Consider the following 24,101-nt stretch of genomic DNA (forward strand, 5'->3'; position numbering starts at 1 on the left):
AATTATTTGTCGTACGATCAAGGTTGTAACTATATTTATGTAATTAAATAATTAAAAATGGAAAAAATAAACTCGTAATTAATTACGGAATTGAAATATCCGGGTAAAATATTAGAACACCCCAGAACTGTGTTGTTGTATATAACGAGTTTTCGTGAAACCAGTGTTAAAGCAATCCATCAAATTTAAACGGTACCCCACCAACGGAAGAAGATTTAGGAATACATTTATTCTGATTTCGAAGTCTGAATATGAGATAGACACGATGGCGCGGTGCGGCGCGGCGGGCCAGCGTGCTGGGGCGTCTTCCGCAAATCGCCTGCAGGTGGCGGTGGGTGCGTTACCCTTTGTGTTATGCATGAAGGCTCACGGACTCTGGCAAAAATAATTTATGCCTGACTTCATTCCGCATTCAAACCGACGCGTCAAAACAAAGTTCCTTCCCGGCCGGCTTTATTCAGAAATATACTTCACAAGAGAATTCTGAGCTTTGTTCTTGAAAAACACACATATTTAATGTGACTTTGCTGCCGTGCTGTGTAAAATGTTTTGCTTTCTTTGCATAAGACTCTGCCGTAGTAGCTTGAAAGTAGGTTACTTTGTTTTACCCCAAGGAAAACTTTTGTTTTCCACCAGACACAGCCGTATATAGATTTTTGAAGAATACTATAATTTAGAACGTGTACATGTATTGAAAACTGCATTGGAGCTGTTTATGATTTGTTTCATTATCACATAAATAGTTTATTTATTAAAATATAAATAGAAATATAAATGCACTGTTTGCGGTACTATGTATTGAAACAATGAAGTATTTCAAGATGCCTCCATCAGATTAATAGCATCAACGTTTAAGAAACTTGAACGATAGTTGTAATTTATCATTAATCGGTATATAAAAGATATACTTTTAATAATGGTAGTTTATACATTGTAATTAAAAAAAACCATATTTTTTAACACCACATATGTATAATAAAATGTGTTAGATCTTATTTTTCAAGATCTTAATATTATCTGGAATTCGTTGTGCGCAGCAGAATTATATGATTGAACTCAGAAGGTGGTGTATTGCTCTAAAATTCATGGTCTCTAAATTAAATTAAATATAGTTCAGAGTCAAAATGCAGGGTCTATTTGTTAACACATACCAAAACTTGCACAATCTTATATATGAGACCATCACACCGTAATTGTTATTAATGACCTTTATATTCTGTAGAAATATAATGTACCTTGGTTTACAGGAATGTGATCAAGTAAGGTTCCTATCTAATCTTATCTCGTAATGCCCTAGAGATTAGTGTGGAAGAGGCTTACCATCCGGTGCTGCCCCTAATCGATGAAAACGAAAGAAAAACACTCTTTATTATAGCGTCCATGGCGTAACAATACAAATTTACAGGTCTTCCATCTCCGTGTGGTGTAGCTAGGGTTTGAATGGAGGCCTCTGACAGATCTTCACGGGAGACTGATTCAAGACTATGGTTATAGGTCGCCCGGACCAGGTTCACAACTGCACGGTGGCCAACACATCCATGACTTCCTTCTCCGTGCGGTGTAGCGAGGGTTTCAACGGCGGCCTCCCTCAGAGCTTCACGGTAGAGGTACGGGAGACAGAGAGCCAGACACTCAGAGCCAACACGACGTCGCCTGTCCCAAGGTTCAGCGTGGGTGGACTCGACCCTGGCATGCAGTACCAGGCGTGTGTCTACTCCTTCAACGTGAAAGGACGCAGTGAGCCTGTAGTGGTACAGACGGCGACTCTGCGACTGCCGGAGAAACAGCTCACCAATGAACAGAGTAAGTTTAGCTTTCTGGTCGGACCTGAAAACACTTGCTGTTATATGAGTGTATAAACTAATATTAACATTCAAACAAATTAAACAACACGAAAGCTAGAATACTTAATTCGCCATGGTATATGTAAATGTGAAACTTGAGCCGGACTGTTTTATATACCACCAGTCATTAAAGGGCTAATATGTAATACCTAAATCTCTATATTGTTGTTTAAAACACTTAGGATTAAAGAAATGTACAAATTAGAAAATACCATTATTTAATTACAACCAAAACATTAAGTAGACTATATAAAGTATAATACTTTATATAGTATAGAACGATGGCAAGAATAGGGGGCTCTAAATTCTAAGACCTTTTTTAGTTAAAAAAGATCAAGATTTATTTATGAGATTTAATCAGTTATGTTGTACGCAAAGGAGACTATTTTATGTGTCGGCGATAAAAAGAAGAGAAAATTTTAATAGCCTAAAAGTTTATATTTCTTTTCAGTAAAAATAAACATTTTTGAAACTAAAGTCAAAATATACAACCCACTATGGTTTAATTAGAGTGGTTACTTAAAGTAGATTATTGTGTACGAAAGTTCTTAGGGTCTTCCAAAGTTAAACTATATTTACATTAAACAAAAATAATTAGATTTTACAAAGGCTAAAGCCAAAATTTAAATAAAGGTGTTGTTCTTGCATACGATGCTAGAAAACATTGCATAAATAAAGAGATTGCTGGCTGCTACTTATCTGATGTCTGAGCTTAACTCTAAGGGCTTTCCAGACAAGAAACTAGTTTCCTGGTTTGAGAGTACGTTTCTCTGCTCAGATGCAGGAAAGTAAGTTTAACTATAATGGATTATAGCTTGTACGAAAGGATGTAATATTTGTGCCCACCGTCAAACCGTTCGTGTTCGGACGGGACAAATAATTGGTTCCAGGAACCTTAAGCATCTGTGCTACTTGGAAACCATCGTCAATTGCTATTCAAAACCAACGAAAAGGTGAGGAAAGGCTTAGAAGTACTGTAGTAAAGAGCTCATCTTTCTCCGTGAATTATACAGTTTGGGACTGATTACATGGTTCTATGAGGCATTCCCATAATTGGATGGCCGAGAAAAGTTTAACTAAAATTTTTACTATTAGTTTTATTACTGTTATCCCAGTGGACTGGAAGAGGAATAAATAAACAATTAGTTATTATCATCCTCAGATATTTAATGAATAAAGAAGATTGATATCAAATATAAAGTGTGTAGTGCAAGTGCACTAATTAAAAAGAGAACTTAGAGGACATCCTAATCTGTCACATGGCTAACATTTACTATAGCCTAAGTACCCTCTGATAGCGTAAGGAATGCTTGAATCTGACCTATCCGGTCAGGAGAAATAGGATACCATAGAGAAACCCGGGAGGCTACAAAAGGCTCTCTGACTAAGGTGTTGCAATAACAATTGAAGAGAAGTTTTTTGTGTGAGATAGTGTTCAGAGCCTTCCAAAATTTGGAAGTGTTTTTGATTAAGACATTTTCGAGTACAATTTAATGAACAAGGTACCCTTTAATCAGTCTCGAAAGATTGCGATTGGCATCACATCATCTTCTGCTGAAGAAAGTAGGGAAGAACAAAGATTAAATTTCGAAATAGCCATTGGCCAGCTTTCCCAACAATACTACCGAACAACAAAGTTGCATGAATGTGTCTGTATATTTTGAAAAGCATACTTTAGGCCAAAAGTTCAAATTGTTTTGGATACGGAAACAATATTGCTCAGACCCATAAGACAAATTACATTAGGAGTTCCTTGACGATCATGTAACTACCTAAGAGAGAACTATACCTGACTTCATATGTCGTACTATGGGTACGATCACTCATTACAGTGCTATATAAGAGGGCTGACTATTATTTTGTAATTTATAAGTCAGTAAACTTGTTTTAGGTGTATTTCAAGTGTTAAACTACATACAAAACATGTTTAAATTGTTCTTACTGAAAAATATGGAATGATATTTCATAAATACCAAAGTCTGAACCTCTAATCTGTTATGCTTTAATTAAACTGCTGCAATTACGTATACCGTGAAAAATCCTATCGAAATATTCCTGTTAGTTCAACAATATTTTCAGCTAAAGCTCAACAGCCTGTAAAACTTATTAGTTTTTTTATCAACATGAAAATATATTTAACAAGTATAGAAGCAAGGTCTTGTAATTCATTACTACAATAAATTGTAATCGAAACTTAAACTAGTCATTAACCAAAGTAGATAGGAAACCTTTACAAATTCAAAACTAAATTACATTTTAATTAATAAAATAAAGTCAGATAAAAAAAATAAAAACGGAATTCCCGAGTAGTCGAGGTTTAGTTGGAACCGAAGTTTTAACTAGAATATTATACGTACTTCTCGCATACACCGAGTAGGAAGGGCATTAATAATTAGACATCTTTTATACTTTGTTTTTCGTTTCAACGCCTAACTAGGGTAAATTTTTAATTATTTATTTAATAATACTTGATTGTTGAATAAAATATATTCATTAGTGAAATATTGGTAACATTTCATAATCCGTATAATCCGTAACAAATATGGCTATAAATAATTTATAAAATACCTTTCTTATGTTGAGAATGAATTATTGATAAAACGTTTTGTTTACTTCATGAGAAATGCTTATTATTTATAATGTAATTATTAAGGAGGTTAAATATCGATATGTGAGTAAAAAGTCAACCTACAGTTAATTTTTTGTTTGTTCAAAAGTAAACTTAATTTAAAATACTGGACTGAATATAATTATTTTAATCAATAAAATAAAAACATAGTTGACTAATCGCATTCGCGGGAAAAAAAATTTTTTTAAAAGTTTCAGTGATCTGAGGTCATCTCTTTAAACTCACCTAATAGTAATGTGGATTTATATACAGTTTTAAAGGAATCTCCTGCCGTTATTCACTTAATACCGCACAACGTACTATAGATATTTGTAGTATAATATAGCACGCTGCTTTAAACCACATAGCTTCCGTGTATTTCTATTTATTTTACAGCGAATATTCAAAGATTAAGAAGTATTTCCGGATGCCGGTATAGTACACCAAAAACACCACTTACCTCAGAAATATTATAATGCATTTAAAAAAGGAACTGTTTGTGGCATCCGCTCCGCAAAGCGGGTAAACATAGGAAACGTCTCCTAACTCTTAAAATAACGAGGTAATTTATAATCTTCCAGAAATAAATTGTTTAAACTGTTTAATCTTGTTTTTACGGATACAGAAAATGTTTCTGTTGATACAAAAAAAAACATGTTAGTATCAACATACTACAGTACAGTTGCAGTTACAGTTACAGTTGTAAATGTACAGTCCTTTTTAATTATTCGGTTTGAATACTAATTTGAAGTTATTTTCGGAATATAAAGTAAATTAAAGTAAAGATAGCTTGTTTTACCAGACGAAATTAGGACTAAGAAGCCCTCTCTAAACACTTAAACTGATGACCGACGGTTTAAAAGTGACTTCTGAACCACCACCAACGACAGGGCAGGCGGGCTCTGGCAAGGATAGAATCGCTCAACAAGTAGTTCATTCAAGTAGCAACCACGCTTGACGTTGGCTTGATCCGGTTCTCTTGTGATAACCGTTGTACCCGCTACACTGCGCCATTAGCGCTATATAAGTAGCAATAGTTCTAAAAATGTTCTTTACATACCAAATAAGGATATTGAAACTAGTTCACATGCAATTAGTAATGCTTAAATGTTATAATTAAGGATATTTTTAAGGATTATTTTGAAATTCTCCCAATATTCAGATTTCACCATTAAAATCGTATACATAAATTATTTTCGTTTTATTTTTAGAGTCACGAGACAGATCAAATTATCAGCAAAATAAATTTGTATGCCATACAATATGAAAATAAATTACAGTATATATATACGCCTTAAATAAAAATGTAAATAATATTGGAACTATATTTGATTATGACCAAAGGTACAACAGCGTTTAATAAGTTTCATTTTAGTATTTACTTCACTGTTTAACGGAATTGATATACTTAATTTGATTACTATTAATAATACATTTTGGTTTAGAAAAATGTAAATTAATATTGCATCAGTATGGGAAATTTACCTAGTGTTACATAACTATGAAAAACCTTGTTTTCTCATCAGTGATCTGATAAGAAAATTGTGTTCTGTTATTTTAAAATTTGGTGCTAAATGTAGATGTAAAAATATGTTTCTTTGTATGAAAATTTGTAAACTTATTATAATAATAATTGATAAGCTTGATTCTGTTTTATATTTATTACGAAGGTGAAATTGAGTGGCTTGGTTGTAAAAGAAACAAACCTTTAATTTTGTACATCGTAGTTCAAAATGTATCGTAGAGATTTAAAATGAATAGTAAAAACGAATAATTTATTTCTAGTTGCTAATTAAAAACAAACTAAAATAATGCTTATTATGTGTGCCACGCGTATTGTTTTAGGCCTAATTTTTATATTTACATGGAAATTCATCTATATATTCAACTATGTTTGAACGCAGAAAATCAATATTTTTCGTAATAAACTTAGTAATGCACACTGTATAGCCGAGTGGTCCAACAAAACTTGGACTTGAATAATTAAAATATATTAAATTAGACTTTTTGGACAAGTCCAACTTTAATCCAAGTCCCTCGACATCCTTATACATGTAATAAAGGCTACGCACTTTATAATCCTGAATCACTCAAATTTTTATGGCTCGAATGGTAACGATTAAGTCCCGAATCGTCCAAGTTTATTGGTCAAGTATAATCAGCCTCTGGAATGACCGGGGTGTCAAAGTGAGTGAGGCTACACAATACACAGCGGAACTTGCATAATTCTATTTAGTTGTTGGCCCCTTGAGCTTCTAACTATCCGAGTTTATTGGTCCTGTTTCATTAGCCACTATGACGACCGATGTGTTCTAGGAGTGGAATTATCACGAAATAGCACAGTTATATTTAGATATTGGCACCATGGGACTCGAAATATTTGAGTTTATTGACAGGGTTCCATTAGCCACTGGGAAAATCGGTGAGTTCTAGCAGTGGAGTTAACAAAATATAGTTGAACTTGCACAGTTCTATTTAGATATTGGACCCTTGAGCTTCTAACTATCCGAGTTTATTGGTCGTGTTTCATTAGTCATTTGGAAGACTGGTGAGTTCTAGAAGTTGGACTATCACAAATTACAGTTGAACTTGCAGAGTTCTATTTAGTTACTGATCCCTTGAGCTTTCGAACTATCTGTGTTTATTAGCAGGGTTACATTAGCCACTGGGAGGACTGTGAATTCTAGAAGTGGTATTATCACAAATTAAAGATCTATTTGAACTATTCTATTTAGTTACTGGTCCCTTGAGCTTTCGAACTCTCTCAGTTTATTGATCGTGTTTCCCTACCCACTGGAAAGACTCATAAAATTTAGATGTGGGAGTATAGCTAAATAGATTGGAACGTGCACAGTTCTATTTAGCTATTGGTTCCAAGAGCCTGGAACTATCCGAGTTTAATGGCTGGGTTTCGTTAGGCACTTGGAAGTCTTGCGAGGATTAAAAGTGAAGCGTGCCAACACGATGTATAGTGGAAATTTTATAATTAGAATTTGTATTATTCCTTGAGCATAAAAACATCTCAGTCCATTGGTAGACTGTCATTTGTCAATGAGAAAACTGGTGAAGTGTAAAATAGTATGTGACCATCATAATGGAACTTGGATAACTCTATTATCCATAGGTCTCTTGAGCTTCGAGTCATCCACATTCCACTGAATTTTATGATGGTTACATTCACCTTTTTACGTCTACTCACAGACTACGTTATGACACCCTGTGGATAAAAACGTCAACAATCAGAACCGACCATATATCAATGTTGCTGTGTAAAGATTATATAGCAAACTGCATCTAGGTTTTTGCTATCTATGTTATGATGTACATTGTTCTATACCTAAAAAATGTATGTTAGCCCGTTTTTACAATCACGCCGCGCGCGCAGGTTGCAAAAGTATTTCACATCATACTGCCTTTTGGCACTTTCTTTTAACTATGTAAAAGTTAGTTTAATAAGGAGGTTTACAATTTATTCTACCTTAATCCTCAACGAGTAAATCCTTAGTCTTTATTAGTTTAGAAAAAATAATACGGTTAAATTTGGGCTCTAAATTCAATTACCAGACTGGAGTATAACGGAATGCATACGTTGGCTGAAATGCGACGACAGGTAATTTGACAGTGATAATTATAGAGCTGGAAGCGGTCGAACACCCTATACGTTTGGCTTGACAAGTAAATATTTCTGGGTACTGACGTTGTATGCTTGTTTCGAACGCCGGCCATACATCACTTGGCTGAAGTGGTTTATCCTTTCTGTTCTAACGTCCAGTCCAAGCTTAAGCTCTTTCAACAGCGAATCAACGACCACTTTACTCTCAGCTGTCAGACTGCCAGTCGACAACAGTTTCTCTTAGTTATAAATATACTGTTTATATATGATTTGTATAAATGTTTTACTGGTCGAAATTCAAAAAGACAAAACACTACTAAAAAGGTAGACGTTACTTGCTAAATAGTATACAATGTAAAAAAAATCATCAGGTTTGTAAAATACATCAGTAATATTACAGATAGATTTTTATATAACAAAAAATCTGATCCTTGATTAACTTTTAATAAAAAAAACGCTGTCTCTAAACATGTTAACACGTCTTTCATCATAGGTATTTATTATAAATTGGCTTAGGTTACCAATATCCTACTGAACTCAGTTATGTATTCATAATGTGTAATCTAATATTAGCTATTTATACACAGTCAGCAGGTTTTGAATATAGCACACGCAATTATGTATTTTACTAAACATTTTAATTTTGTAGATAACATTTATTATTACTTAAATAGGCATTGAGAACCACATTTGTGATACCATTTTTATAACTATTAATGGAACAGTATTCTCCTATTAAAGTCAGTATTTTCTACGGATAATTAGGTCATATGTTTTGTATTAGACTACATAAAATTATAAACTCTAATACGCTTGCTAATACTAATGTGACTGGAGAAAAAAATTCAAATAAAATATTGTTATTAATTGATAATTAAAAGCATAGAATCTAAATACTTCACGCAAACACCAACACATATTGGATACTTATCATTACCAAAATTTCTTCAAAAACAAAATTTCTTGTCTTTATTAACTTAATAAACTTTCAAACATTGTATATGTAAGTGTGTAAAAGGGTATGTTATATGGAGTGCTTGAACAAAATCGAAAAAGATATTAACAGATTTGTGAACGGTCATGACACCACTGTTAAAAATAGTAAAAACCTTAGTATTATTGTACTATCACTAGTATACATGAATACAATATTTTCCAATATAACAAATTTTTAATAAGCGTTGTACAATAGTTTATGTTTTGAGGCATAATCTTCTTTTCGTGAAAATAATTAAGAGTAAATATGCTTTGTTTTTCTAAACCAATTGACTTTGATTAATGACAACTTTTAAATCCTTTTAAAAGTGCAATGTTTTTTATTAAGGTTTTTTATATAGGACAAAAGTATCTTTAAATTAATGATTTCAACAGCCACGATACTTATTACTTTTTTAGAATTCTTTTTAGTGTTAAAGAAATTTAAACCACGTTCTGTATGGTTCAAACAGATTTATGTACAAAGATTTTTTATGAGAAATATTTATTGGTTATTAAAAGACGCTAATATCGGGATTAAAGTATTACAGAAATCTGCCATCAATAAGTTTTACAATTAAAGATAGATAACTCTTAAGTACTAGAGCTCGTGTTTTACTCGTTAAACCTGAAGAAGAGAACAGGATCTAATATATAAAACATTGTCTTTGTTGTAACATATTTGTAACTTAAGCTCATAAAAATCCATTGTTAATCACAAATTTTACATATAGAAAATGCAAAGGTTTTTATGAGAGTAACAAAAATATTAAAAAAATAATGGTTGGAGAGTTCTTGTCTTTATTAACTTAATAAACTTTCAAACATTGTTTATGTAAGTGTGTAAAAGAGTATGTTATATGGAGTGCTTGAACAAAATCCAAAAAGATATTAACAGATTTGTGAACAGTAATGACACTACTGTTAAAAATAGTAAAAACCTTAGTATTATTATCACTAGTATACATGAATACAACATTTTCCAATAACCTTTATTTTGTGCAAGGCTTTTCGAAATCAAAGATATATTGTACTCTGTTATAATGTAAAATGTTGTATAAATGTATACTAAAGTGATAGTACAACAAACCTTTAATCCAATGCTCCAAGATTCTACAACCTTAGTATTGTTAATGTAATTTTATAATCTATACCATAAATATATGTCACTAATCATGTTGTATTTATTATGCAGATCGGCCGCGTGGAGAGTTCCGGTTCACGCCCATAATGAGCGTAGTGACCGGCGTAGTGAGTGCTCTGTTTATCGTCGCTTGTGTGGTGGCAGCCGTCCTGCGGCTCCAGTGTTCCCGGAACGAGGGACGGCGGAAACGGCACAAGCTGGACCAGCGGACTCGGAGCGCTTCCGGCAGTCTGTGCGCCACATCTGACAAGCCTGTCAGCCCCAGCAAACTAGACCCCTCGGCCGACAGCGGGGGTGACAGTGACGAGAAGAACCCTGACGTGATACCACAACCTGTCGGAGGTAGGCTATGATTAATCATTGTCGAGTAATCAGTCTGTGCGCCACGTCTGACAAGCTTGTCAGCCCCAGCAAACTCTAGACCCCTCTAGCCGACAGCGGGGGCGATAGTGATGAGAAGAACCCCGACGTGATACTGCAGCCTGTTGGAGGTAGGCTATGATCAATCATTGTCGAGTAATCAGTCTGTGCGCCACGTGTGACAAGCTTGTCAGCCCCAGCAAACTGTATCCCTTGGCCGACAGCGGGGGGTTATTGTGACGAGAAGTACCCAGACGTGATACCACAACCTGTCGGAGGTAGGCTATGATCAATTATTGTCGAAAAAAGTTTATATTTTATGTGTTTCGTCTGTTTATTGTGATTTCAAATATGTGTGCAACAATATTAACATATTTCAAACAATAATATAAAACAAACATTACATAGGAATCAAATTATATATTTTTATGAAGTTACTGTTGGTATAAAAAATAAAACGTTTAGATTTTGTTACCGTCGATGACGAAACAATAAAATTAAAACCTATAAATACAAAAATATCTTAGTATCTGCAAAGCTTCCAGGATTTCTGCCCTCTGTTATTTTTTTACGTTTGAATTATTAAATATCAGTAATTGCGATCGAAAATAATCTATTGCTTTGTCTAAAACTTTGTTTACAGTAAGATAATCGTCTAAGGTTTTATAGTAATTTTAGTAATTTTGTGTAGGAATATGCGATAGAAAATCTCAAACTCATAGGTAATCTGAAGTTATGAGCATTCCGCCTTAAAAATAGTTTACAGTGTCACTTAGGAGTAACAAAACATTCCTTTTGAAATTATCTTTAGGGCTAGGATAGTACACGCTTTTGAAGCTATCTTTCTAGTTCTATAATTTAATCATTTATTACCAATATCAATTTAAATTAACTTTCTTCAATATCACTTTGATCTTGTCCTTGTGTTGCTTAATCTACTTTTATTCTGTGAACTGGATATTTTTTAAAGGCGATCATTTGTTAAAGTAATGTCAGAGTGTTTTCTCTATGAAAGAATATTCTAGACTAGCATGCATAGCACAAATAAAACTCACTTCGTGCATCACAATATACTTTTATCGAAGATATTCAATTATTAAACTGTCCCATTAGTTTTTGATGCATTTCTGTGACAATCTATTGTGGTAGAAGTGAATAACTGATTCAGAGTTCGTGATTACTTCATCATTTTCAATTTTGTTATTTTTAAATAGTTGCTTTCAAAAAATAACTGCTTAATATAAGTATCAACAATTTGAAAAATTCACTGAATCATAAGTAAGATCATCGTGTTAGGTTTACATACGATATTCCGTAGTCAGGTAATAAAACAATCGAGTTGATCCTCGTGTGTGAATGAAATCAATGTGTTTGAGTTTTAAATCCGTTTTCCTTATAACTGGAATTCTTGGCCTCATGTGCGTTTTAGATGTAACCCACAGGAATTAAGGTGCGCATTTAGGTTTTTAAGAGCCTAACTTATGAGTTGATAACTGTAATACGCGTTCAGCTCAACAGCATACCGTAGGACACTTTACACCGTATAAGTACAATTTCATGTTTCGTGTCATCCTCTTTATGACACAGCGAATTTTAGAAATGTTCGGCCGTTGTGAATTTTAATTTGATGTAAAATGCACTCTGTCTGTGGTTACTGAAAAATACCACACAAGTTTTATATTTAAAGGATAACAGAATTTCAAAGATTTCCCATCGTTACAGGTTATAAAAGGTATAATACAACGTTTAAAGGATTGAAATCTATCCTCTTCGTCAGGTTGGGAAGTTATTAATATATACAAAAATTACATAATAGAACAGAAAGAAGTAAAGGTGGGAAAGGAAAGGGTTCAAACATGCTCAAAAGCTGCTTGAAGTCCAGTCCAGGCGTTTTCACTGCACATTATGCAAATCCCGAGCACAAATCACAAGTATGAGGATCACAATAGCACATCACACCAGCCCAGGCTACAGTGGGATACTAACAAAAATGTCTATGTCGGTTCTTTCATCAGCACCGCGGGGTGTCATCTGAAACGAAAACCTGGTTTCCTTTCAAACCTTCCATCGTCAATAATTTTTATGTTGCTTAAGGGAGCGATGTCTGCACTATATTTAAAGTGTCGATCTGTGAATTTGTGTTGGAGAAAGTTCAGGTTAAATCTTGTATTTGAGCACTTTTCATCAATACTATTATACAGTACTTTTTGTCAGTACTGTTATACCGTACTTTTTATCGGTACTGTTACACTAGCACCTTGCACTGTGTCGAGGCGTCATCCCTTTTTTTATTTAATATGATCCTCACTTTGGAAAGAGACCAATGAGGACTGTCAGAGTAAAGTGGGATCCGGCCGATATTTAAACCATATAAGTCATCACACGATTAAATTTAACTAACAGCAATAAAAAGGTAGTTTTCACTATGTCTATTTCGCAATAAAACCTAATTTTCCAACTATGGACCGCAATAGTTTTTAGCAGTACTCATCATTTTTGAACATGTAATGTATCAAAGTTATTCCATTACACGAAATCAATAACCATATTCGTCGACCCAGAACCGTATATAACGATGCCAACTAAAGCGTGGAATTCCCAATCCAGAATGGGCGACGGTTCAGTTATCCGACAGCCGGATTCATCAAAACTTCATTAATACTACCCCAATCTGTTACAACAAATATTAATCAATTAGTTGGTTTCATGCAACCGTGGTATTTTACATTCATATAATAACTAATTCAAGCTACAATAATATGTTTTACTAATTGATATGTAAAAAATTCAACATTTTCAAAATTAATGAGTTACTGGTTAACATGGATTCAGTGAAAGAGATGGAAATAATTTTTAAGTTATATTAATATTATTATTATGCTTATCTGTATTTAATGACCAATTTATATGAATTAGTTGTTCAATAACTTTTTAATAACTTAAACCTTAATTTTTGGTAAGATACTAACCTCATAATCGCTGTCAACTCATGAGGAATGAGTGATATTTTTGTACAATGATGATTCAGTATTAAAAGAATGAATTATTAAATAGAACCATAGCAATAAAGATGTTATAGTGTTTTATAAATACTCCAAAGGGTATATTGTAAATAATTATTTAAAATGCTGAAATATATTACGTTTTACACAGATTGGAAATTCTTAATTGGACTCAAATATTAAAATATATACTGGAATTGATACCTAACCTCTGACATAAGATTAAACTAACTTCTCCGGAAGTAAGATAACATCGAAAATACTAACTTGTATTTTACATTTATTCAGTAGATTTTACTAAAACTATCTGAACGATGCGCAATGACCTACTGCTGACCACTGCTGTATGGTTGATGGATATGCTTTTAATTGGTACTGCAATGTCTTTTGCTCCACGCAGACCGAAGGTTTTAAAAGATAGATAAACACACGTAGCATATTTTCATGTCTTTCAAAACCATCGGTGATAGTGTCCATCAGATTTGGTAATATAATCAACGTGTAATGTATTTAACTAGCTCAATAACTTTACAAAATATGAAACCTTACTAGCAATTTTAGGGTTTGCAAAGACAAATTTTCTTATTCATCTTACTCATGAACTTGTAACATTGATAAAATGGGGGATACGTTGCTTAATTTGAAAATTCGGACTTCAAATTTTACCAAAAATAAAAATAATGTATTTTGATTTTTATAAGTATTAAGTAATAAGTATAGAGGTTCATTTTCACTGATAACGGTGGAGTATGAAAACCCGTGTATGACAATAAGACAATTAAAAAAGGCTTTTAGTTGATTATTCATCATACTGAAACCAAAATTTTTGTTACACACTTTAATCAGACTAGCCTTTTATTGTTTGGTTTTCAACAAATTTAAGTATCTTGTTGGGTAACGCTCACGCTAATTTTTATGTGCATTTCGAACATAAGACTTTGATTTTAAAATTTTAGAAATTAATTGTGATTCGGACAAAAAATTTGCTGTCCCCGGAACTCTGGACCATTCCCAGGTAGCCTAGGGTTCAGAGACGAATTGTGTCATGCAGACTATAGTTACGTTCTCGTAAACTATAACTACGACAGTAGGCGACATCCAACATTGTATACGACAGTAAGTAATCCTGAACGTTGACGGTGCCTAGCCCATCAAGAATGACGGTTAAAGCGAGAGAAGCGCGGCGCGACTGTTATGGGAGATGGCGGAGGTGGTTTATGATGCTGAAGCCTCGGTCTTGTTGAATAAATCAGCAGAGAGCCTCATCCGTCATGCTGAAACGGTGTGGTCTGTGACAACAGAGATCGTTGTTAGAATTGCGATACCTTTGCTGGAGTGGTATACACTACTTTTATAGGTCACTGCAAATTAATCAGTTAAATATTTCCATCTTTGTTTTATAAATGGGACGCTCAAGAAATATACAGCAAAGTTGCAAGTGTAGTAAATTTAAAACCTTAAAAACTGCAAAATTATACCAGTAAACTTACCTAAATACCTGTTTTAGATTAATTTTTTTTATTTAAGCAAAAAAAATTCAAAGATGCATTTATTTATATTTTCATAACATATTTAAAGCTTAAATTTAAGTATGAATATAAAAAAACTTGACATAAGAAATATTTATCCCTATACTATTACTGTTAAGCATACCTTACCTAATTATATTTTCATCACCTTTAATGTTAGACATCGTATTTGGAATTGAATTAGATTTTTTCGTATTTTCTGAATGGGTGTTTAAGGTAATTAAGTTAATTTACAATTGCCTTTTTTAAGATATTTTGTCATGAATTGTTTACGACATTATTGCACTTCGGGTTTGGTAACAATTAAGTATTAGATAATACAAAACTGAAAATATTGTAAAAAATGGAAAAGCTATAATTGTACTTGAATTAGATTTAAAATATTATTTTAACATTTGTAATATTATGAAAACGTTACGAGAAATTAGATATTTTAGTATTAGTTACCTGCGTATTTACCGAACCACGAGAATTTAGTATTCCGTGAAACCCCTAACATGGATTTCAAAATATATTCAAAATAAACCATTTGTTTTACGATTGTTATTTAATTCTATACTTGTTCACAGAAATTTGCAGCTAGCAAATGTATACCTACATAGACTAATAAATACTCAATTAGTGCATCCAAATGTTGATTCCACGAAGAGGACTAGTAATAATTAACATTTAATAAACACTGTTCATTAATGTATATTCGTAAATTCTAATTATGACATACTTGCAAATAATCAAGATGTAATTTCTTTCATTAAAGTTTGTTAATGACGATGGATCCCATTAAACCTGACAGGATAATAGGATTTCAATTATTATATATTACAAAAAAAGTATAATAATCTCTTTGGAACATTAAAATGTACCCACTTCTTCATGTCTACAATATTCCTGACACACCAAACAATGTTTAATGCGATAATGGACTGCCACTAAAAGTAAAATAATTATTAAGTGATACCTGACGAACAATATGAAGGACTAGAGAGAACAAACCAACGATAATACTGAACATGAGCCCAGAGCACGAATACGTCAGACCTGAAAAAACGAAGGTGAAGCAATGACAAGGAATTCAATGTTGGCAATTCCTGCGATATCGCGGCGCGCCATCTGAAACCTCCTTATATGTAGGTCCTTAACCTTATTTTCATAACGTGTGTTTTTAGCTTTGTTAATACGGAATATTTATATATTTGGAAAAATAATGATATTATTAACGAAAATAGTTATGATTTTTACTTGCAGTTAACATTTGCTGATACTTCAAGCTGAAGTTCTATAAAGTGGCAAAACAATTTGTTTACGTTTAAATTTTATATCATAATGGGGCTTGATTAGTAATTTAAATAGTAGGAAAGATGAAACCACTACTTAATTGTTAGTGCAGATTGCACAAGTCTTGAATTGAAAACAACCTACACCACTGGAAATGCTATTTCATTGTTTTTATAAAACCCTTCACAAAGAAAATTTTGCAGATAAAGTACTCGATATTTACTTTTTTTCATAATATGATTAACACAATTATCCTAAATAGTGTTTAATTTTTACAATGTGGTGATTAAGTCGAATTTAATTTTCCCTTAACGTATATATCTATTGCCTAGTTTTATGTACACCTTCTCGTGTAGTATCCGTTTAAACAGTGAATCCCCAGGATATTTATATTAGTCTGGTCCCAAACATGTGATGTTTGTCAGACCAAAAAGTCACGTTCCGTGTTTCATGTTGAACAATTTAGTATTTTTATGGCCTACTGTCTCCTTTTTCGTGTGTGTTGTAAACAGAGAATAAAACCTCTCATCATCACGAAACACCCCTATTTTATCCGTATACGTAGGAATTCAAGCCAAAACCTTGGATTAATTAAAGTTGAGAGGAATTTAATGGTTTACATGGATCATTCACGGTTTATTTTTTGTTCATAAAACTAAAACTTAAAGGTCTTTTCCGACAATCAATACTTTATTAACTTTTTTATGATAAATGATTAATGGAGGACTAATCTGATTGTGAATATTTGCCATCATTATGTTTTACAACAACAAAAAGTAGATGAATAAAATAAAAAAAAATTACTACCATTAAAAATAACGTGTCTCTTTCCATCCACCTAATCATAAAAGTAAGAGGTCCTTCTTTGTTTTAGCTTCCTATGTGTTATGAGATAGTATTATTGGACAATTTATAAAAGTAGGAGGAACAAATTTAGGCAAGCAGGATAGAAATTCTGTGTTTACTGTGTAACATATTTTGTAATAGTGACTGTAAGGATACAAAAACGACTAATACCAGTTTAACAGAGATACACTAAAAGTAAAGGAGTCTTTGAAAACTCAAAAATTGTTCAATACTACTGTATTAAAAGGCATCATATAATGTCAGCATAAAAATAATTTTTATTACAAAAGTTACGCTATTTTGCTAACCAATATAAAGTCTGTTTGGTTTTAATATAAAGAACAATGTCGAAATTCAGTAGGCCTATTCATTTTATTATCTTAGTTTATACACCACTAGCACCGAACTTTAAATTATTGCCAATATTCGAATTTAGCGCGATCCTTACCACCATATAAAGTAATTGAAATGTCAGTCAATCCTACTGACAATGTCTTTCTCAAAGCCTTCATATTTCATCTCCATGATGAAAAGAAGTTAAAAAAGGATTCTTGGTTATTTTTCCCTTGTGTCTGCTAAAATTGGTATACTATATGGTCATAAAGACTTTGGAACAATATTTAATACAAAATATGAATTTATTTTACCACATTATATAGTTTGATAACAATCGTGATTCCTGTCTTTCCAACAAAATATATTCTAAGGATGTTTTCATATTTGTCAGTTTATTTACAACTACTCATCTTATATAACGAGCGATCGTATACACATGTGCAATATGTAACGAGATCCTTCCTACAGGTCTGGAGTCTGACGAAGCCCAGTTAGACTTTCTCAGAAAGCGTCAGCATATATCAACGATAGAGACGAGGAATTCACCGAGCAGGTCACTGCTGCAGCATGGGCCAGCAGGACCTTTCCCCGGCTACTGCACGCTGAGGAACGGTGGACTGCCTCTGCACGACCTCAGCAACATCCCCACAAAACACGTGCAGGTTAGTTACAGTATAAGGATCAACTTAGTTGCCCCAAAGTGGTTGTTGTGGTGTATACTTAGTTTCATAATTCAATTCAAGCTGAAATTGCTCTGTTTTAACCTTTGCTAAAAAGCCAAACGTTTGTAGTCGGACATAAATGAATGTGTTTCAGAAGACATATAAAAGATTGTATCAATCACGGTTTTCTATTTTGGTTAAATATATGTCACAATTATAACGTGGAGATATAGTTAGAACGGGCATATAACCACAAACACAGTTGACTTTTACATATTATGTCAAATATATTTTATCCAAGTAAATTAAAAGGTCAAAATATCAGTGTGAGGGAACTTTTAAAGTGCTTTATACGATCACTAGCAATAAAAACTTCTGCCATAGTGCCATAAGTATGGTAAGTATCGAAGAAGCGTAGCTGCAATATATTGTTTCATGTTGAAAATTAGAATGGAAAACAGAACAATTTTTACTTTTTTAAATCGTTAGTCTATATGATATTAAAATACAGAATATTACTATATGGTACAAATCTTCTTATACAAATATTTATAAATAGGGTCCTGAAAGTAGGTAAGCGTAGCAAAACAGACATCGTTTAAAGCACATTTACAATGGAAATTTGTGACATGAGTTTTGTAGCTTTGGTTTGAACAAATTACGTAAATCCCAATCGAGTCGCGTGTTCAGTCGTTATACAGGATTTAAGGGAAATGGATTGGCTGCTGTGCCTGTAAAACCAATTTAATTTCACCTGTTGCAGAATAGCGTGGACTCGCTGTACATGGGTGTCTGTACACTGTCCTGGCCCTACTTGAATGTAATGGGGTACCGTCACCCTGCCGTGATGGCGTACCCACGACTAAGACCCATGACAATAATATTTTACCTGTTGCAGGGTAGCGTGGACTCGCTTTACATAGGGGTTCAATGTCCCTACTTGAATGTAATGGAGTACCGTCACCCTGCTGTGATGGCGTACCCACGACAAGACCCATGACAATTATATTTCACCTGTTGCAGGGTAGCGTGGACTCACTTTACATGGGGGTTCAATGTCCCTACTTGAATGTAATGGGGTACCGTCACCCTGCCGTGATGGCGTATCCACGACTAAGATCCATGACAATAATATTTCAACTGTTGCAGGGTAGCGTGGACTCCTTTACATGGGGGTTCAATGCCCCTACTTGAATGTAATGGGGTACCGTCACCCTGCTGTGATGGCGTACCCACAAAAAACCCATAACAATAATATTTCACCGGTTGCAGGTTAGCGAGGACCGCTGTACACGTAGTACAGAACACTTCTCGGACACCACTAGAATGGCCCAGGGTACCGACACCCTGCCGTGATGGCGTTCCCACGGCTAAGGCACATGTCAATAACATCTCACCTGTTTCAGGGTAGCGTGGACTCGCTGTACGCGGGGGCGGGTACACTGCCTAGACCCCACTGGAGTGGGCCGGGGTACCGTCACCCTGCTGTGATGGCGTACCCTCGGGCTCCCTCACACGAGGAGGAGGGCGCTACCTCTGCACCGGAGTCTCCGCTGATGGTCACTAAACGAGAAAGCACCGTCTGACTAACGACCAAGTTGTGAGCCCGCGAGGAGGCTGCAACACGCTCAAATAGAGACATACAGGGTGGCACGTCTTAGTCAGATTATAAATATGTAACTACGACCTGTTCAATGGCTTAGGGACTTGTAATTTATTGATAAGATTTAACGGTTTTGTATAATAACGACAAAGTTTATTACTCTACATTTTATACCTGTAATAAATACTTAAAATGTTAAAACGTTTTGCAAGTGCAAAACTGTGGCCGGGATTACTTTAGAATTAAAAAATGCTTTTTTTCTAAAAGTATTCATGAAAATTTGTTACATTAAGTAAAAATTATATATAATTAAATTTGACTATAGTGGGCAGTGGCGTGCGTTGGGTAAATTACAGGGTAAAGCAGCCATGTTATTTGATGATGTATTGGCTTCGTAGCTAATAAAATTAAAGGAGTAAAATGTAGTGGGGAGTGCGGAGGCTATGGCGTAACTTTCATTACAAGTGGATGCACTTATAAAAGGGTTATCATCTATAAATAGTATTGTTATCAATTTATTATTTATTTTTCAATTGAGTACCTATTCTTCGAGTTGGAACAAAATTTATTTTCGTGCATTTTTTAAATTGTACAGAACAATTGATTTAAATCCTGTTTTAGTCGATTACAATATCAAGTAGGCACTGCATGTTTACTCTTATTCATGCTATAATACAAGAACAACAGCATGTATTGGTTTCCTCAATACTGTGTACTTTTCAAATGTACTTGTATCAAATGTAAACAATGTTACATAAAGTTACTTATTATGTATTTTACTCTATACCCAATGAGTACAAGAAGAAGCACAGGAACACGCTGAAATAAGATCTGGTGGATTCCTTTGCGCTTGACCGTGCTTGGTAGTCAACAGAAGCTACCTACCGTACCGTATATTTCTGGACGTGATTCCCCCCACTAAGCTGTTCACCTGCCCCTATCACTAACACTAATAAAATTCTGTGTACTAATAGGTAACACTTTAAAACTCCCAACCGACCGTGTTACCTAATCGCTTCACCGGATTTTTACAGAAAATGTTGGTGCATTCCAACCATCAATAATGCAGTTTACGTTTGCTTTGTGATATATTCCTTTTTTGTAGTCACAAAACAGTTTTAACTATCTGACACCATGACATATACGAATGTTTGCATACATGTCTCCGATCAGTATTAAAATGTGTACGCATATGTATTTTTTCACAAAGAAGGTTTATATGCTATGCCCATTGATGTAACTAGCCACCAGGTGGCGCTGCAAAATTTAAAGTTTTCAAAGCGCCTGCACATTATAATCTGCAATTACATTACAGTTACGTATATAAATAACCAAACACTATTTGAAGGCAGGCGCTAAGTTATGATGTATGTTTGTCTTTGAAATAAATTTCAGGTTGAACTTAAAGGTTGAGTATTAGACCACTTTAAAATAAAGTAAATGTACGTGTACAATGGCTATAAACGTACACTTTTGGCAAATTTTCTTGTTTGTGGCAACAAGGCAAACTCTAAATCGGCTTTGGAATCGGCTATAATTTCACTTCAACCAGAAGTGCTCATGCACGGGCAAAAGCTTACGAAAAGCTTGTGAAAGTGCGGGAAACAGCTAGTATATTATAAATACCTGACTTTACGTTTTGTTAGATAAAGGATAGCAGTGTCTGTTTCAACCCAGCGCTCGCCACTTGGTTAATTCAAATTACATCAATTCACTCAACTTAAAGAGAACACTGCCACTGTATTTGAATGCCACTAAATGAAAATAACTACTGCAACAATATTATTGGCTATGTTTAATGTTTTGGGCGATATTCATCTTTTACATTGCAAGAAAACTTAAATAAATCAGTGAAACTATTATTTAAACTTTATAAAAAACCCTTTAGTACTTTTATTTTACAGCCACAATTTTGCTTCTAGCAAAATGTACTTGTATATATTATATTTGTTAAATTTTAAGTTTTGTTTTATACATTCAAGTGTCCTTTTATTACCATAATTATTGTATGCTCCTATGTTGCTATGATAAAGAATGTTTTTGTAATATTGTAAATATACATAATGTTTAATTGTATGTTCAAAATCTCAGTGTAAATTTTATCAGAGTGCATATATTTTTCCTGTGAGTGAATGTGTTTAAAAGACATTTTACAATATAATTCAACGGATAGACTTTTCAATGCTGAATGAACTGTTATTTAAACATTTACTAAACTGTAAAATTACCGACTGATTTATTTCATGTAACCAATGTACAACTTTTTATGTTAAGTATATTTTGCTCCGTAAAACTGATTATGAATAAAAAATACTATTAAATATATGCGTTGATATATTTTATCCTCAATATATTTTTTAAGAAAGCGGTGACATCTAAAATTACCCTTTTAAGTAACACATGATAAAACAAGCGACCCATATTTTATATGATGTCAACATGAATCGAAATATCTTTAAAACTGTTTATACTTAAAATATAAATACTTGTAATACTAACTATTCTATTTTTTGTTTTGTAGGCAACAATATGAGCTCGACTTTTCACCTAAAACTACTTCAATATTTAAGATCAGCATAAAATAAATGGATTAGGATTTATTCCGGACATTTGCCATTGTTCAGTGATACAAAAAATCAGTAACACTACGTTTATGGATCTGCAATATGATCTCTTCTTCCTGTAAATAACTAACCTAACACATAATTACAAATTAGGTTAAAATAGACAAACCATACTAGAGCGTTGTGAAACCATGTTTTGTGTCGAGTTCATTAACTGTAAGCCATGCACTAAAAAAAAAAAAAACAAGTCTTTTTCGTTTAAGGGACAGCATCTTACAAACATACTATACCTGACTAACAGTGCATTTAATAGTTTTTTTTTTGGTGTTATTAGTTCGTAGGGCAGTAGTCCAGGTACTACTTCTAGTATAAACTCGTCTTATCTTATCAGTGATTAACGCGCGCCGCTTATCTTTTGCCTGTAATGTAACCTGCGTAAGTTCTGTCTGAGTTTTAGCGTGATGATTTCATCAGGGCTTGGACTTTGCAAGCTCGAGTTAATTTTTTTTCTAAAAGAGCAAGCAGCGCAAAGCGCTACGCAGTGGGCAAGCATCGCGTGATCTGAGTTTTGAATAAGCAAGCTAGGGTCTTTTGTGCTGGCCCTTAAACGAAAAGGAACCAAAAAAACAAATCACTAATCGAAATTAGATCAATTGAAACTGAACTATCGAATACAGGAATCATTAGTGTTGTGCTTTTTTTAGTGTTATTGATATTTTTAAATCACCGAACAAGGAAACATCCTGTTTTCTTCACAATCCTGCCATCTTCAAACAAAAATAAACTTCAAACGAGTAAGAAACATAAATATCGTTCATAACAAAAATCTTATCATAATGTATTATTTACAATTACTATTACTATGTTACTATTACGAGATTTAAAAAAATCTACACTTTTATTAACAAAGTTCAAAATTTAGTAATGGAAACCCGCACAATGCATGATTTCATTGAGACTGGGAGCGGAAATGAACTGTTAATCAGACATACATGAGAGCGGGTCATCAAAGTTCAACTTACAAAGGGGATGGGATGAGGGAGACGTGAAATCCGCTGATTACATGCTTTGAGCTCCCGTTATAAAATATTCCACCCACCCAGCATGTATAGTTATTAACATGTTCACATAATTACATACATGTGGTACATTTTATGTATGGTGGTGCATTTTACATACATTTGTATCTCGGCACAGTCGGCAGATCATTTTGTTGAATTTGTCGCATAATGTGGGTCATTCTCTCCCTCACACGTCCGAGAATAAAGTAAGGGAATTACGTGTTATGAAGAACACAATTAGCAATATATATTGTTGGTAAGAGAGGAAATAATACTAATAAAATAATTTTTTTATAAAATAAAAGATCAGTTCTGTTTTTTATTTTCTATTATATATATATATAACTATATATATATATATATATATATATATATATATATATATATATATAAAAACCAATCGTTTTACTAAAATTAATCAAGCTTATAATGTAACAAAAATGCACATAAAACATATTTTGTATTGAAATGTCAACCGACAACGTTTGACATCTCTAATATTTTAACCTGTATATTTACTATTGAAATATTTTTTAAAGTTTAGAAAAAAATGTATGCACAGTGTTGTTTAATACTTTATAATTACTGTTATACAGTTGAAACCGTTTACATAAAAATTCAGTAAAGAAGTACGTTACCTATTAATAACATTAAACCATTTCTATTTTTTATGTTAGGA

General features: G+C 33.4%; 1 protein-coding gene across 1 annotated transcript in view; it reads left to right on the top strand.

Moving 5' to 3' along the window:
- Positions 1-22,118, top strand: part of LOC124353133 (nephrin-like) — an 83,511-nt gene extending 61,393 nt beyond the window's left edge. Inside the window, exons 10-13 of the mRNA XM_046802986.1 lie at positions 1,495-1,803; positions 10,236-10,526; positions 18,001-18,194; positions 19,601-22,118. Of these exons, the coding sequence (XP_046658942.1) occupies positions 1,495-1,803; positions 10,236-10,526; positions 18,001-18,194; positions 19,601-19,780 (974 nt within the window). The 3' untranslated portion in view covers positions 19,781-22,118. The remainder of the gene's footprint in view (positions 1-1,494; positions 1,804-10,235; positions 10,527-18,000; positions 18,195-19,600) is intronic.
- The last annotated feature ends 1,983 nt before the right edge of the window (positions 22,119-24,101 follow it).

This window comes from Homalodisca vitripennis, chromosome 1 (genome assembly GCF_021130785.1).
Source record: "Homalodisca vitripennis isolate AUS2020 chromosome 1, UT_GWSS_2.1, whole genome shotgun sequence".
NCBI classification, from domain to species: domain Eukaryota; kingdom Metazoa; phylum Arthropoda; class Insecta; order Hemiptera; family Cicadellidae; genus Homalodisca; species Homalodisca vitripennis.